The sequence below is a fragment of the Betta splendens genome, chromosome 24 (genome assembly GCF_900634795.4).
Source record: "Betta splendens chromosome 24, fBetSpl5.4, whole genome shotgun sequence".
NCBI classification, from domain to species: Eukaryota; Metazoa; Chordata; class Actinopteri; order Anabantiformes; family Osphronemidae; genus Betta; species Betta splendens.
In genome coordinates, this window is record NC_040901.2 from 13,526,440 (window position 1) to 13,541,758 (window position 15,319).

At 49.8% G+C, this 15,319-nt stretch overlaps 2 protein-coding genes and 1 pseudogene across 4 annotated transcripts; 2 read left to right on the top strand and 1 right to left on the bottom strand.

The window, feature by feature from the left end:
• Nucleotides 1–1,903: 1,903 nt before the first annotated feature.
• On the top strand, nt 1,904–4,127 carry LOC114849795 (kinetochore-associated protein NSL1 homolog; annotated as a pseudogene).
• On the top strand, nt 3,847–5,163 carry LOC114849796 (basic leucine zipper transcriptional factor ATF-like 3). Of its 2 annotated transcripts, XM_029141521.3 has the most exons (4): nt 3,847–3,985; nt 4,286–4,390; nt 4,628–4,672; nt 4,786–5,163. In XM_029141521.3, exons 1-4 carry the CDS (start codon nt 3,911–3,913, stop codon nt 4,945–4,947), a joined length of 387 nt encoding a protein of 128 aa, XP_028997354.1. In that variant the 5' UTR covers nt 3,847–3,910; the 3' UTR covers nt 4,948–5,163. The 2 variants fall into 2 exon arrangements, with proteins under 2 accessions (XP_028997354.1, XP_055362473.1); XM_055506498.1 differs by having other exon boundaries at nt 4,628–5,163.
• A 3,638-nt stretch (nt 5,164–8,801) lies between these two features.
• Nucleotides 8,802–11,792, bottom strand: atf3 (activating transcription factor 3). Of its 2 annotated transcripts, none has more exons than XM_029142005.3 (4): nt 11,631–11,792; nt 10,692–10,959; nt 10,504–10,611; nt 8,802–10,419 (listed from the first exon to the last, which is right to left on the bottom strand). In XM_029142005.3, exons 2-4 carry the CDS (start codon nt 10,956–10,958, stop codon nt 10,120–10,122), a joined length of 675 nt encoding a protein of 224 aa, XP_028997838.1. In that variant the 5' UTR covers nt 10,959; nt 11,631–11,792; the 3' UTR covers nt 8,802–10,119. The 2 variants fall into 2 exon arrangements, with proteins under 2 accessions (XP_028997838.1, XP_028997839.1); XM_029142006.2 differs by having other exon boundaries at nt 10,692–11,001; nt 11,631–11,785.
• Nucleotides 11,793–15,319: the final 3,527 nt, after the last annotated feature.

Here is a 15,319-nt window from a genome sequence, read left to right on the forward strand (position 1 = left end):
TCTTTTGATGGTTTCATAGCTAACCGATTAGAAATACAACAGATCGTTAATAAAAGCATGTCTGGATGGGACGAGGGCGATCTCCTGAAGCTCAATCTGCACAGAGAGACGTGGTTGTCAGGTGGAGCTGAGCCCCGGCGGTCCTGGGATGAGGGCGGAGAGGAGGCACTACAGGGCCCCAATGGGGAGGCAGCCGGGCCCTGCTCACCGCGCTGAGGTGCCCCCGGCGGTGGGTGGGCTCCGGCGGGGGGCCAGGATCCAGTGGGGGGGCGGGTTCCCAGCCAGAGGCCCGGCGAGGGACCGGACCCCCTTCCAGAGAGGAGGCACTTTGAGGACAGCTGTAAGAACCACTGGATGCTATAATAGTAGTCAGTGGCATCACACACACACACACACACACACACACACACACACGTGCAGCAGATGTTACGTGTTCATGCACGTTTCTGTTTTTCCTTCCAGATAAATCTCATCGGTGTAGACGATCACGTGACTCCCGACACCTGAGCCTCGTTCAGAGTTTTTGTTTTTATAATACAACACAAACCTACTTCCTGAAGGAACGCTAGTTTGTGGTGTTATGTGTGAACAAAAATCGAGCTGACTTGTTGATCACGGTGTGATCAAGTGTGTGTCCTGCTGTCAGTGAGCCCTGGTGCTGCAGCATGTTGTCTTTCTACCGCCATCAGACGTCCTGTCCTTTTTTCATGGAGCTCATTTGCATGGTGTCGTTTCATAAGCCTGTTTTCTGCTGTGTGAAACGAGGAGGGACGATTTGCATGATTCTAGTTCCTACTTCACGTCCATCAGCACTACTGGCACTATAACACTCACATGTACACCTAGCAGGAGCAACTTCTCTGTTCCACTGGGGTTGAATGAATTCCTGTCGTGTGCATCGGTTTGAGGTCTAAATGTGTGTTTAGTGGACAGACTGTGAGCTCTGAAGCTGATCCATAACAATAGGAGGTATGAAAGCAGAAACCCAGGACTGTTGACTTAGCCTGTGATTCCTGAAAACCGCTCTCACGCACACACATTTTCTCAGCAGTATTTTCTGAACTGCAGTCCGATCAGGGGCCTCAGAACCAACCTCCCTCCCCCCATGCACCTTGTGTTGTCCGCTGTGGACTGGATACAGTTTCTCCTCTCACTTTCTCATTAGGACTCAAGTTAAATAATCACAATGGGAACGAGCTGCAGGTTGTTTTGGTACCTATGGCTTCAGGCTGCGCCGCTCAGACCCCCTGCGGTGATGCAAAGGATGGACTCTAGAACAAGCAACCACCACATCTGGATGATTTAAAGACTATAATCCAACTCATACGTTCAGAATAACAAGCATGAGTCTGTCCAGCTGAGCCCAGCTGCTTGTGTGAAGGAAGGTTGAGGTTCCTACTCAGCCGGCGGTGGCAGAGGGAGTGCCGCATGTGATGTAAGGCAGATAACATATACAGTCCAAGGCCATTGCACAGTAAAGAGCATGTGTAAGATAAGTGACACAAACGAGGGTCACTGATGAAGAATAAGGCCGAGCACCTACCCGTGAAGGTTAAATGATTAACACAGTGTGTTCCTGTAACTGAATGTTCTGAAGACTGAAGACATACAAGCCATTCCTGCAGTTGGAGAACTCTCGTGTGAAGTCTATAGGTCAGCATAGCCTAAATGATTAAAATATCTGTTTTATTAAATTAATCTTTAGCTTTCAAACACTGCTTGAATGATGGACACTTTAAATCACGCATCTTAATCTTGTTTACGTTGGCTTTTTAAACGCATCTAACACAGCTGCCAACCGGTGCCATCATCATGTTTCTCTACGGGAAAGTTTAGCTGTCGGACCCGGGAGCCACAAATACAATCTGCGCATGCGTTACAAATATAAACAGTTGGCGGCAAATATGGAGTCTGGTCTGAGCGCAGACACGGACCAGGAGAAAAGGGTTCAAATAAAGTCCAAGAAACAAGTGGTCGAGCAGATGAATCGCTACAAGGAGCTTTGAAGACGGTTCTGGACGGACAGACGGACATGGCGGCGGACACGAAGCGCGTGCTACTGGAGGAGCTGGAAGCGGTGGGTTGTTGCTGTCAGATCAGTGGCTCTTTGACGCGTTTAACGGGAGCTGTTTGCTGAAGCAATGACTCGTTTGCGCATGTGCAGAACTTCGAGGCCGCTGTTTGGGCCAATGTGCTGGTGAAGGGACAGACGTGGGACGAGGCGCCTGATGCTGAAGGTGAGTGGCGCCGAATGAGCCGCCTCGGTCCGTAACGCCTCGTGCTGAACGCTGCGTCTGTCGCCGGTCTCAGCTGAGGACGAGGCTCTCGACCTGGAGAGTCTGCTGGACGACACCATCTTGAGACCACAAGGCGGCGCCGCACATTCCCCAAACGGATCCTGCCCCACGTGGTCCACTCCATCAAAGCCGAACACAGACTGATGGTGAGTGTCAGTGAGTGAAATATAAAGAAATGCAAATGAAGACGAACAGTGCAGCTGCGCTCTGCTGTGTGTTTCAGGAGCTGTATCAGCACAAATACAAGGCTGAGGAGGCGCCTAAAGACCTTGATCAAGGTAGAGAACAAACCTGGAAGGTCCTGAGCCGTTTAACGCTGCTGCAGTTTATGGAAAAGGATGGAAACAATTTTAACTGTGGCTGTGATCAATGTGTTTACATCCACACATCAGCATGCTCTGCACAATGGTGCTAAAACACGACATAGCAATCGGCTGTGTGACCCTGCACAGCGTCTTGCTTGTGTTTATTCAGAAACTCCACTTCTCACTTTAAGCTGGACAGTCGAAAGTTTCATCAACCCTAAATTGAAATGCACGAGAGCCTGAGGTCCAGTGAACTGCTTAGATGCAGACTGATTCTAGCTACGGTTCATAATTCAATCTGTATCATACAGTGATGCAGGAGTTTCTATCATTGATGTGCAGTGAGGGTCAAAAAGTAATTACCAAACTGTCATTAAAAGATATAAAGTAAACTAGACATGATTTACGTTAAGTGGTCACACATCTTCTTCCTTTGTGTTTACGTTTCACCAGAGCGGGTCATGAATAGTTTGTCAGCTGAAGCTCCTGCGATGGTGGAATCAGCCATTCAGATCGTAAAGGTAACGCATCACATGACTTACTTTCTTTTTTATTGACATTTTATTGAGTCCTGACGTCTTCTGTGCAGTCAATCAGCACGCTGCAGGAACAAGCCCAAGGCCTACGTCAGATCCTCAGCATAAAGACGAGCGACGCCACGCTGGAGGTTCGCAGAGAGGTGTATGGCCAGTCGGGCGCCGCCGCAAAGAGCAGGCAGCCAAGAAAGAGAGCTGTGGAAGAGGCAGACTGCTACCGGAAACGAGCCGACGAAGAGGGGTGTCCGAATAACATCGCTGTAGGACTGGAATACAATGGACTTAATGCATGAAAAGCTGTGGTTAAGAATTCTTGCACTTTTCTTTTTTAAGGCCTGAATTAATACACCTAAGCCAAACACACATCAGTGACAGAGAACCGGCGTCTGGTTCCTTTCATTGGTACCAGATCATTTACTGCATGTGAGTGAAATAAAGTTTATATATGTCCAGCTTTTTTTATTTTTGACACTTTATTTAAATGTGAGCTGGGAATTACTGACATCAGGTGGGTCCAAGCTGAGACACAGATGACCTTTCTATATAATGTCCAATATAAATGTCTCTGCCCTGACATATGACTTACATGAACTGCCCTCAGTGCTTCTGCTAAAACGGCAGCGAAATTGAAACGGAAGCTGAAGTGAAACTGCAGCTTCTTAACAGAACCTGATGCCCACTCCACAAATAACACTAATATCAGACAGTCTGCAGGACTGTCAACTTCTGTTCCTGAGTCCATTGCTTTTAACCTATGTAGTGAACACCTGTGATGTCAGACTGTGATTTCCTCTGCACATTCCATCAAAGTATCAGCAAGTCGGAGCTGCTCTGTGAAGGATGTGGGGTAAGATGTTTGCTTTTATTTCATGTCTCTACAGTTGTATCTTTAGAAAGAAAGGCTGCAACTGGCATTTTATTTAACAGGAAGGTCAAAGGTCGTCACTGCAAAAATAAAGTTTTTATATTTGTTAAATTATAATCATAAATTTGTTGTTATATTTTTTATATTTGTGTGTTGAGGTAAAAAGCAGCTACTTCTGGTTGTTTGTGAAGCAGATGTGGGAAAGTGGTTTTGCAGTAACGCATAAAAAGGACAATTAAATGAGACGCTCACTGTGGTTCTGCGTTTCTGCATGTGTGTCAGGGATCAGAGGATGAAGGCAAGAGGCTGCAGAGGAGGGAGAAGAACAGAGTTGCAGCTCAGAAGAGTCGAAAGAGACAAACTCAGAGAGCCGACCTGCTGCATCAGGTCAGTGTGTGCGTCCTTCATCGCGGTCCATGGACAGAACCTGGGCCCAGTCACAGCTTAAAAATAGACGTGTTCTAGACAGTGTCTGCTCAGGATGTAGAACCACTGGACTTCATGTTAAAGGTTAGAATAAGAGGCTGGCCAATGTGTGTCATCAATAAGGACAATAAACACTAGGAACCCAGCATTTATTCAGCTCATCCTCCTTTCCCTTCATGCTTCACTCGCTTCCTCCAGACGTGTGAGCTGCTGGAGCAGAGGAACAGGAAGCTGAGGAGTGAGGTACCGTACAGTCTGCTCCTTAAACCTCAGCACAGGTTACATAAATATCTGTCAGACATCACAAGTAAAGCTGAGTGTATCCTCATCACGCTTAGTCTGTGTTTGTGGACCAGGTGGACTCTCTGTCAGAGGAGCAGCGTCTGCTCACAGAAGCGCTCAGAGCCCACGAGCCCTTTTGTCCCATCATGCACTGCTCGTTCGCCTCCTCCACCTCCTGCAGGCTGCAGCAGGAGGACACGCTCTCCCGTTCCGTCCGAGGCAGGGAGCCGCTGTGACTGGGTGCGTTGGGCTCCACCGGCCGCTAGAGGGCGCTGTTGACCGTGGATGACGACGTGACGCAACAGGAGCGCGCGTCTCCTGAAGAGCGCCCCCCGGTGGCTCAGCAGTGTAGTACCAGCTCCTTGTGTAAATATTTTAATACTCGTGTCACATTTCTACAAACATCCCCAGAAATGTAATAAAATGAAAGCTTTGCCATATGTGCAGTTGAGGCAGCGTTTCACAGTCACTGGGTTCTGGTCATGTGTGAAAACTGTCATACTTTCCTCGTGGTTTGGGGCATTTTGCTGAACATCACTGATCAGGGAAAGGAATGTCATTTTCCTGAAGTGTGAGGTCAAGCTGAAGTCACAGACACGTGTGTTGGTCCATCAGCTCCGTGGGTCGGTTCCGTTGGGGACCCGCTCGGAGTTGCACTTCTCCTGTTTGACCCTGTTCACATCACTGAACATCACTTCTCTTTCTCTTCCTCTCGCTGATGGAGCCTCAGTGCAGAGGCTGACGCAATGTGACCCAGGCAAGCTGAAGTGGAACTGAGCCGCTGCGTTGCTGCGGGTTTCTGAGAAGCCCGGCCCGTTTGTCCTTCAGGATGCTTTTGGTTTTAGCAAAAGTTGCTGGTGTGACCGGTTTACTGACGTCACTTCCCTCCAGTACAGCTTCAACTTAAAAGGTCAGAGCTGCGGTGTGAATTCAAGACGCTACAGGTGTTCCTAATAATGTGGCCAGTACACTTGTTTTCATTAACAGGTCATGCGTTTCATCATCCTGCCAACTGTTGGACTCCGTGGTTTGTTTGTTTCGTACTTTGGTCGGTGCCAGGTGGGTGGAGCTGGTTCAAGCAGGGATTAAAAGGTCAGAGTGAGGGACAGAAATGAGTGGGTCTGCGTTTAAAGCCACATTGCTCCACTGTGTCCCGGCGCGTCAGACTCCACCCACCTGCTCCTTCAAGCTGCACTAAACAAACACTGCTCTGTCGGGCCTTATTTGGTTTGGCTTGTTCAACGCCCAGTGCTCCAGGTTGAGCTGAGCTCAGATCAGTTCCTGATTCACCTGAGTCCTGGCAGCTCAGGAAATACTGCAGAAGCAGGAAGCGATGCTGACATAATGAGAGGCCGAGAGTGTGCACTTCTGGGAACCGGCTTTGGCTGAAGGTTCTAAGAAGAACAGGCCTGAGACGCTGCAGCAGAAGCCGCAGCAGGAGCTTCTGTTCCACCTTCTCTTCAGACGTCAGCGGCCACGTCTGATGTCTGTGGCTGAAGCCTCCATCTGCTTCTGACACCGTTGGTGCAGATAAGATAATTTCTCATAAAACACCGCTCATCACTCTCATATTCGGCGCAGCAGGAGGAGTTTGCTGCATAGAAGTAATAATGAGAAATGATTCCAAGGTTTACATGGAGGACATGACATCACCGCCGCTTAAAGCACTGCATGCTGGGAATTAGTTTCTAAGTAAATCATGTCTGTTTTTTCTTTCATGTATTCATGTGTTCATTGGAGAGGACACAGGAGCAGCACCTTTAATCTGATGCATAAACACAAAGCAAAGCATGAAAACTAGAGTGTGAGTGAAATGAACTGACGGCAGCTGAGCCGTAAACACCCGGAGCCAAACTCTGCAGAACTGGGCCGAGCTTCTGTGGAAGAGTGAAGCCTGTGTGTGTGTGTGTGTGTGTGTGTGTGTGTGTGTGTGTGTGGTGGTGGGTGTGTGTGTGTGTGGTGTGGTGGTGAGGCGTGGTGTGCGTGAGTGGGTGTGTGTGTGAGTGAGTGAGTGTGCGTGCGTGTGTGTGTGTGTGCGTGTGTGTGCGTGCGTGTGTGTGTGTGCGTGTGTGTGTGTGCGTGTGTGCGTGCGTGTGTGTGGGTGTGTGTGTGTGCGTGCGTGCGTGTGTGTGTGTGTGTGTGTGTGTGAAGCTGTGACCAACCTGAAGCAGCCACAGCCTCAGGAGCCGCTCTGTCATCGTTTCACAGCAGGAGAAGGCCTTGGAAAAGCCCGGCTCCAGTTTTCACAGCTTCGCTTGGTTCCATCTGATGTTCCAGACGCCTCACGTTTCTCCTCCAGGCTGTTTTCTGCTCGTCGTCTTCCTTCAGCAGCTGTCGTTTCCTTCCTCGCTGCCCACACTTTAGTCAGAACCCTGTTTTTGTTTCCTCCTTCTGGAAACGTGTCATGATCTGTCTGCTCCTTAATGACTTTCAGTTTAAACTAAACCTCCTTCTTGGGAAATTCTTTTTATTGAAGCACCGTGAAGTGGCAGCTGGGACATTTAAAGGTTGCACAACAGCACCTGAACCTCAGGCCTCAGTGCAAATAATGTGATAAATCTAAGCTCATAGAAGGAAACTGTCAGAATGCTACTGAATAAATGCAATGAAGCAAAGCCAAGTCAAGCTGAGCAGTCGAGTGTCACACAGTTCCTCATAAAAGCGGCTCCTCTTCCTCGTCCTGCTCGTTTTATTGCTGCCCTGCAGATCCTGTTTTTCTCAACCGTTCATTCATCTTGTTCCTCTGTCGTTTCATATGAATTTTAATGTGCATTTATTAGTACTTCCATGAACACACCCAGGTCCTATTTGTGACCTTTGACCTTCCAGTCTCTGTATCGTTACCTGTCTTGTACTGGGTCTGGTCGTGGCCCAGTAGAAGCGTCCTGGTTTCCACTGTGTTCTGGGTAAAGACACTGAACTCATCTGGACCTCAGCTGCACGTTTCTCTGTTGTTACTGTAACTCTGACTCTGAACTGGGACGACTGGTTTCAGGGCAGAGCACCTACTGGAACAACTGGGAACATTTCTGGTAGAGGAATTAAAAGCTCACGTTACCAGTCAGTTCCTGCTTGAGCTTGTGCCAAGCTTCATTACAAGTCATTATGTAAATGATCAGCAGCTCCAGCCGAGGCAGATGGCCGCCTTCTGGGTTTCCTGCTTAGACTGTGGTTGTAGGTGTCAGCAGGATGGGGTGTAATTAGCAGAGCAGGTTTGTATCAGACAGGTTGGAACATCAGCCTGCAGACACCGGAGCCACGCCCACTTTCTCACCGCGGCTCCGACCCCAGAACAAAGCGTTCCATCTGATTCATCCCACCTCGGCTGAAGCTGTGCGACGTTCAAACACTGCACTGACCCACTGAGAGGCTGAGGGTTTGTGTGTTGGTCACCCTGTTGAAATGCCAGACGGGTGGAGTTCAAACAGCCCTGGTTCAAGTCTTCACCGGTGTTTGTACAATGGGTGGAGCTTCATCGAACAACTGGTTGCGTAATTAAGTAACTGTACATCTTGTTCTCACTGCTGATGCGTTGATGCGGTCGTTCTGTCTTGTACCGGCTCGGTTCCTCGGACCCATGAAGGTCCGGACTGCACGGGAACCAGCTGCTCTGCTCCGTGGATCCGTGTCCACAGCTCACAGGTTAAAGCTGGGTTCTCTTATCTGTGCAGATAACGCTGGGAGCTGCTCCTAAATAACAAACAGAGTCACATGCGCTCGGTTGGCGGTGGCGAGGACCCCGGCCGACGTGTCCCATCATGCCCCTCTCACCCAAACAGAGCTCTGACTCGCGTTTACGTCCTGGTGAAACGCGCCTGGAGGGAAGCAAACACAGAGCAGCAGAAGGTTTCTGTTGTGTCTTTACCAGGATTCTGACCTTTGGACTGACTCTAACTATGAAAACAGAAGCGGACGGCGTGAGCTGCTCAGGTGTGACGTCTTTCACTTTCATTCCGACCCCAGAGGTGAAGCCCTGAGTGGAGGGTGTTGTCTCAGCTCAGCTGGTTGAGGCCGATGGCCGCTGCCTAACTGTTCATGGTGCTTCTGGGGGGTTTCTCTGACCATTTCCAAAGACCACAGAGAGAGACTGTTCGTTTGCAACACACTTTTTTACTGAAAGTATCAAAAACAAAAAGTGACAAAGACAGAAGTAGATACTGGTTTGAGCAGCGCAGTCGTACTTGGGTCCAGTTTATTCATTCGGGCTACGATGCTGCTACCGACCGGGTCAATGAGTCAATGACAAGCAGGCAGAAAACACACGGTGCTCAGCAGCATCTCACGGCATTAACACGACGACAAGCAGGAAGCTGCGCAGACGCCCACAAATACCTGCAGACGTCCGCAGACGTCCGCAGACGCCTGCAAATGTTCGCAGACATCCGCAGACGCATGCAGACGTCCACAGACGTCCACAGACGCATGCAGACGTCCACAGACGTCCACAGACGCATGCAGACGTCCACAGATGCATGCAGACGTCCGCAGAGGCCCGTAAATGTCCACAGACGTCCGCAGACGCCTTCAAAAGCCTGCAGACGCATGCAGACGTCCGCAGACGCATGCAGACGTCCCACGAGGCGTCTGCAGCCTCTCAGAGCATACGCACAAGCAGCGCTTTCCCTTTATGTCCTGACTCCAACCTTCTAGACGCTGGCTTTCATTCCGGATGTTTCCTTCGAGGAATGATTGCAGTCTGAAGGAGTCAGAGACAGGATGAGTGCTGCACAGAATCCCGGTCTGAGGCGTCAGCGCTCGCAGTGAGCGGCTTCTTCAGGTTTCTGTCCCAGACTCGTGGCAAATAACAACCTCATAAAGTCACATGTAAAACGAGGGAATGCATCTATCAATACAAGAAACTTGTGTCCAAGTTACAATTCTTAGGGACCGTTAAGAAAACCAATGGTGTGCATACGTGATAAGTGTTAAGTGAGGACACCAGGCCTGACTTTTCCCTTTGTGAGCGCTGGGCTCGTAGCAAACACCCTGAATCTGCACATCATGACGTCTACAGCCAGCGTAGGTCCTGAGTGGTTAGTAGCAGCAGGTTGCATGAAGACAAGCAGACGCAGCCCATACACTGGTTACAATAAATAAATAGACTTCTTAAATATATAGCATGGCCTCAAGCGCGTTCGTCACCTTTAACTCAGTGCCTGGATCACCTGTCTGTGAAATTACACTTTGGTACAAAACGAGGCATCGTATTCAGAACCCCTGTAAATGTTCAGTCCTTGGCTTCAGACTCAAAGCGGTGCCGGTCGTCCTGTTCTGCAGCAGCTGTGGGTTCCAGTGGATCAGACGAGGCCCCTCGATGCCAGACGCTCTGCGGCAGCGGCGATGGAGTGGGACGAAGTCGGCCTCTGTTTCAGCGTCATGTCTGTGGCCTCCTCATCGGGCCGGCGGTCTCATAGGAGACCGGGGCACTGGACGTGGTCCAGGCTCAGCAGTCCGGGCTCCAGCGGCGCCGCTGTGGACGAGGAGGTCGAGGACGAGGCGGAGGTCAGGCTGTGCAGCTGCAAGGTGCTCTCCTTGATGTGCTGGATGAAGAGGTTGCGCTCGTCCTCCGGCGTCTGGCCGTTCTGAGCCCGCACGATGCAGGTGGGCCGGTGCAGGTTGAGCATGTAGACCAGCTGCTGCTTCTGCTGCTTCAGCTCCTCGATCTGAGCCTTCAGGTCGGCGTTGACGCTCTCCAGCTTCTCCGACTCCTGGGACAGAGACACGGCAGCGCGTCAGCACCGTCTGACCCAGACCGGGCGGTTCTGGCTCATAGGTCGGAACTGAAAACCCACCTTCTGCAGAGACTCCGTCTTCTCCTTCTTCTTGTTGCGACACTTGGCTGCGGCGACTTTGTTCCTCTCTCTCCTCCTCTTCCTCCTTTCATGCTCCTCGTGTGTCAGCTGAAAGCAGAGGACGTCGGGTCAGGATTTCCTGCAGCGCTCGCACCTCTTCCTCCACCCATGACCGCATGCTGCCTCACCTCTCTCTTGGCGCCGGGCGCGGAGGCGGAGCGGCCGGAGCCGCGGTCCGAGCCGGAGCTGGCGCCGTCGGAGCTGGCGTCGGCGCTGGCGTCGGCGCTCAGCCCGCTGGACAGGCGCTTGGCGTGGATGGCCAGACGCAGCTCCTCCTTCACGACGGGCGAGAAGCCGGTGAAGTCGTCCAGGGTGAGGGCGCGCGGCGAGAGGCAGGGCACCAGGGCGGAGCAGCTGATGTCGGCCAGCGATGGACCCGGGTGCTGCAGCATCATCCTGGGGATCAGCGCCAGGTTAGGACTCAGCACCGTGACACAACTGTTGCACAACCGCGTAAACAAAGCAAAGCGTTCTGTCGACTCATGGTGACACAGTCAACATTCTTCACACCGTGTTCAAAAAAATCGTGTACTAAAAAATGCCCTGAATATTTGGGTCCAGTCAGTTGAGGGCGTGTTTGTTTGTGGTCTAAACAGACACCTGAGTCACGCAGGCTGTGACTGGCAGCTTCATAACACTTATCAAAACACGTTTATGCAACACAGGCCTTAAATGAAACCGTGAAGTAAAAAACGCGCTGAGTCACAGTACGACCACAATATAGTCATCAGTCACTTGTAATAACAGATCAAAGTTTCTCTGAATGTGTTGTCACTGAGTTCATTAATAAAATGATCTCAGTGATAGTTCATTTTTATATGTAGCTTATGTTTCTAATTTGTACTTATTATTAATAGTTATCATCAGATTTTATTTCTGCTCCAGAGCTAATAAAAATAAAATAAGGTCCCAGAACCACTGGATGAGTTCAAAGTTAAGATGCTGCTCATGTTTGACATTAAAGGAAACAAGGTTTGTAAAAGTTACTCAACTTAAACCAAGTTACTCTCACTAGTCTCTGCTGTATCTCTCTATGCGTTGAATCAGACAGTACAGTTCGGACCCACCTGTTCAGGCTGTGACGGACCGGCTCGGACGGACTGGTCGTGAAGGAAACCGCAGAACTTCTCGTTGGACGCGACTCGCTTCGCTTCGTTTCGCTGCTTCTGCTTCTGCTTCTGTTCTGCTTCAGCTTCTGCTTAAAGTTGCGTTTGTGGCCGGTGCGTTGCATCACCGGTGTTTATAGGCTGCCGGGGGGGGCGGGGCGATGACGCGTGGGAGGACACTACGAGGGGGGCGGGGTTAGGGGAGGAGCGAGCAGGGGTGACGTTATCCTAATAATAGAAGGCTGATCCTGCGATGATGCAATCCAGCAACGCCGAGCTGTTCTGCCATAACAAGCAGGCTTCCCCTCCTCCCCCTCCCCCCGCTCCTCCTCCCCCCGCCCCCTCTTCCCCGCTCCCCCTCGACCCACACTCCCATGACTTTCTCTCCTCCTTCCGCTCATTGCTCTCCGTTCGTCATGTTTACCTTTCTCAGCCAAACCAAAATAATGAAACTGGGACACGTCCCGCGCCTCCTGTCGGTCCCGGCTCCCAGTTTTGACACTGACATGGTTTCCCATTCCAGACGTTCCACAGCGACGAGTGAATAATGTGGTTGGAGCTGAGTGACAGCAGGAGTTATTTATTGTGTGGTTACAGCTCCAGTGGGCAGCGATGGACGGCTGAGCTCCCATCTTTGTTTAATATGTAGTAATTTAAAATGAGTGAGTCCTGCTCGTGGAGATCAGCTGTTGTGACTTAGGTCTGAGACCTGTAGCATTCACCCACGTGTCGCTTAATTAGTTAATTGATTGATCTGATTAGAAGCGGAGTTTCCTGTCGTCTGGATGAATGCTGTCGTCTCAAAACAGCTTAAATAACAGTTTCACCACTGATTTCCTTGTTGGTGGGTAATAGTTAATAGGTAATAGTAAATTGAGTCTCAGTAGAATCTGTGTCGGTTTGATTTGAGTCATTTCCAGCTCGTTGCATTTGACAACTCGAAACTTCCAGATTATTCTGCTTTGAGCCAAACGCAGCTGCAGCTTCCGTTTCGCTGACCTCGGCCTTTTCTCAGCCTTTCATAGCAGCGTTGCTTAAGGAGCTTCGAAACGGAGCGACAGGCGAGCCGGCGTTCAGGAAAGTTAGTCCGTACGCACACTACGTGCCGTCCCATTGTTACCGTGGAAACGCGGGCTTTGTCGTGGAGCTTATGTGAGTCATGCCTCGCTGCAGTTATAAAACAGGAGATCATTAACTGAGCGCGGCTTCAGGTTTAACGGCGTTAATAACAGCGTCCGACACAAACCCGTTCACTGGATCCAGTCCAGGCCGGCTCCCAGCATGCAACGCGGCCACGACCTCGTCTGAGAGAAAACGTGAACGCCACGCGAGTCTGTGCAGGTGTGAAGCAGATGTTTGAGTACGTGGAGCACAGCTGGAGCCTGAAGCTGCAGGTCACCGTCGCTTTCGTTTCCTCGGGTCTGAGCTGGACTCACAGTTTCACTATGAGGCAGCGAGCGGTCTGAGGGGACGCGGCGCCTTCTTCCTTGAAGGAAAGTGAAGTTGAATCATGATTTGGGCGTCAGACGTAAGACGCTCCAGCTTCAGGAACAGAAAGCTGATGGTGCATCAGAGCCTGACGTGGACGTTGTTGTTTGTGTTCGTTGGAGGCAGACGACCCCCCTCATTCTGATGGGGGTTCTTAGAAATGACTGTATAAATAAGATCACATACGTCAACATTGTTCTAAACATGTGGAAGTCTGGGTAGTTTTTGTGACAAGAAGAAAACTGAAGCCAGGTTTTGTTTCTGTTTCAGTCCCTGTTTGACAGTGTGGACACTTAATACAGAGAGTCTTATCATCTGCGTATCAGATTAACGTATGTGTGAGACGGGAGGAGCCCTGTTCCTGCAGGACCACGTCCACGTGTCTAACAAAGCTTTTAGTTGAAAAACTGACTCTTCTGCAGCTTGATATTAGAGTGCTTGTGGTGCTGCTGCTGCTGCTGCTGCTGCTGCTGATGATGATGATGATGATGATGATGATGATGATGATGATGATGATGATGATGATGATGATGATGATGATGATGATGATGATGATGAAGGAGCAGGCTTCCCATCCTCCAGCAGCCGTTTCCCTGTCCTCGCCGTCTGCCCGGACAAGCCACCGTTAGGATGAGATGCACTGTTTCCCGGAAAGGGGAAGGGTGATGTAATCTGAGGGAGGAGGAGGAGGAGGAGGAGGAGGAGGAGGGAGGAGATGTGCTAATGTCGCCACAAAATAACATAAAAACAAACAAACAAAAATGTTTTTAAAGTTTTAATGATTTTTGCAGTAGAAGAACAATAACATGTTCTGGTCATTATATTATATTATATTATTTTGTCGTACATAAAATAAATAATACAAATGTGTATATATATATGTGTGTGTGTGTGTGTGTGTGTGTGTGTGTGTGTGTGTGTGTGTGTGTGTGTGTGTGTGTGTGTGTGTGTGTGTATATGTATGTATATATATGCATATATACATATATATATATATATATATATATATACACACACATTTATTTATTTATTTACACGCATTTGTATTATTTTTTGTATTATTTTCTTGGTTTGTTTTTGCGGCTCTGATGTCGTCATTCTTTCCGGGAAGCTGCGACTCTTCCTCGTCCACCACCTCCTCCTGTTCATTCTGTTTCACTATCACGAGGAATCCGGGAAATGCCACCCCCCCTCCCTATATCCTCCCCCCTCCTCCTCCCTATATCCTCCCCCTCCTCCTCCCTATATCCCCGTCTTTACCCCCCTCCCTATCCCCCCCCTTCCTCCTCCCTTACTTTACCCCCCCCCATCTCTCCCTTCCTCAGTAACACAGACCGATCCGCTTCCAGAGAAACATTTCTCTACTGCTGCTCCCTGTTTCCCTGTTACTCTCTAGACTCTGCGCTGGATCAATGATATTATCATGAATTAATTTCCATCCGTGTAATGTTCAGCTCATCCACGTGCTGCTATCAGCTCATGTGTAATTATGAGGTTATATAGAATCACAGCCTCACAAGTGACGACTCCTGAGCTGCCGATCGAGTGAAAGTGAATTTACCGGTTGCTGTGAAACCAGACTCATGGTCGCGATCATCATCTTTGTAGCGATGATTCACTCTTTGCAGTGACAGAGGTGATGACTTCATCCAGAAGCTTCACGTGATGAAGTGGAAGCTGGTCCTCATCAACCTTGACCTCCATGAGCTGGTGAACCTTAATCTGATTTATGGTCTAATACATACACAGTCTGTGGGTCTGTGGGGTTGAAGTGGACCGGGTCAGAGGTGCGGCCCGTCATCCACACGCTGCTCAACAGCATCTGTTCATGAGACAGTGATTCATGCTCACGTTTGACTCTCAGCTGTTTGTGTTGAAACCACGTGATCCGATACAGATCTGAGGTCTAATTGGAGTTCGCCCACGTGGTGACGAAATAAGCAGAGGAACTCGCTTCATGGTGTGTGACTTAAAGTGTGGTGGAGGATGGAGGCGACTCCGGGTCATGGGACAGACGTCGTGGTTTGGAGGTTTCAGGAAATCTGCTGAAGTAAAAGTCTCAGTGCGAATATGGTGACGATGAGACTGACGTTTAGTTCAGATCAGTTATAGAGGCTTCAAAGCTCTGATCAGACACATGGAGCCATCTGAGCCCATAGGTT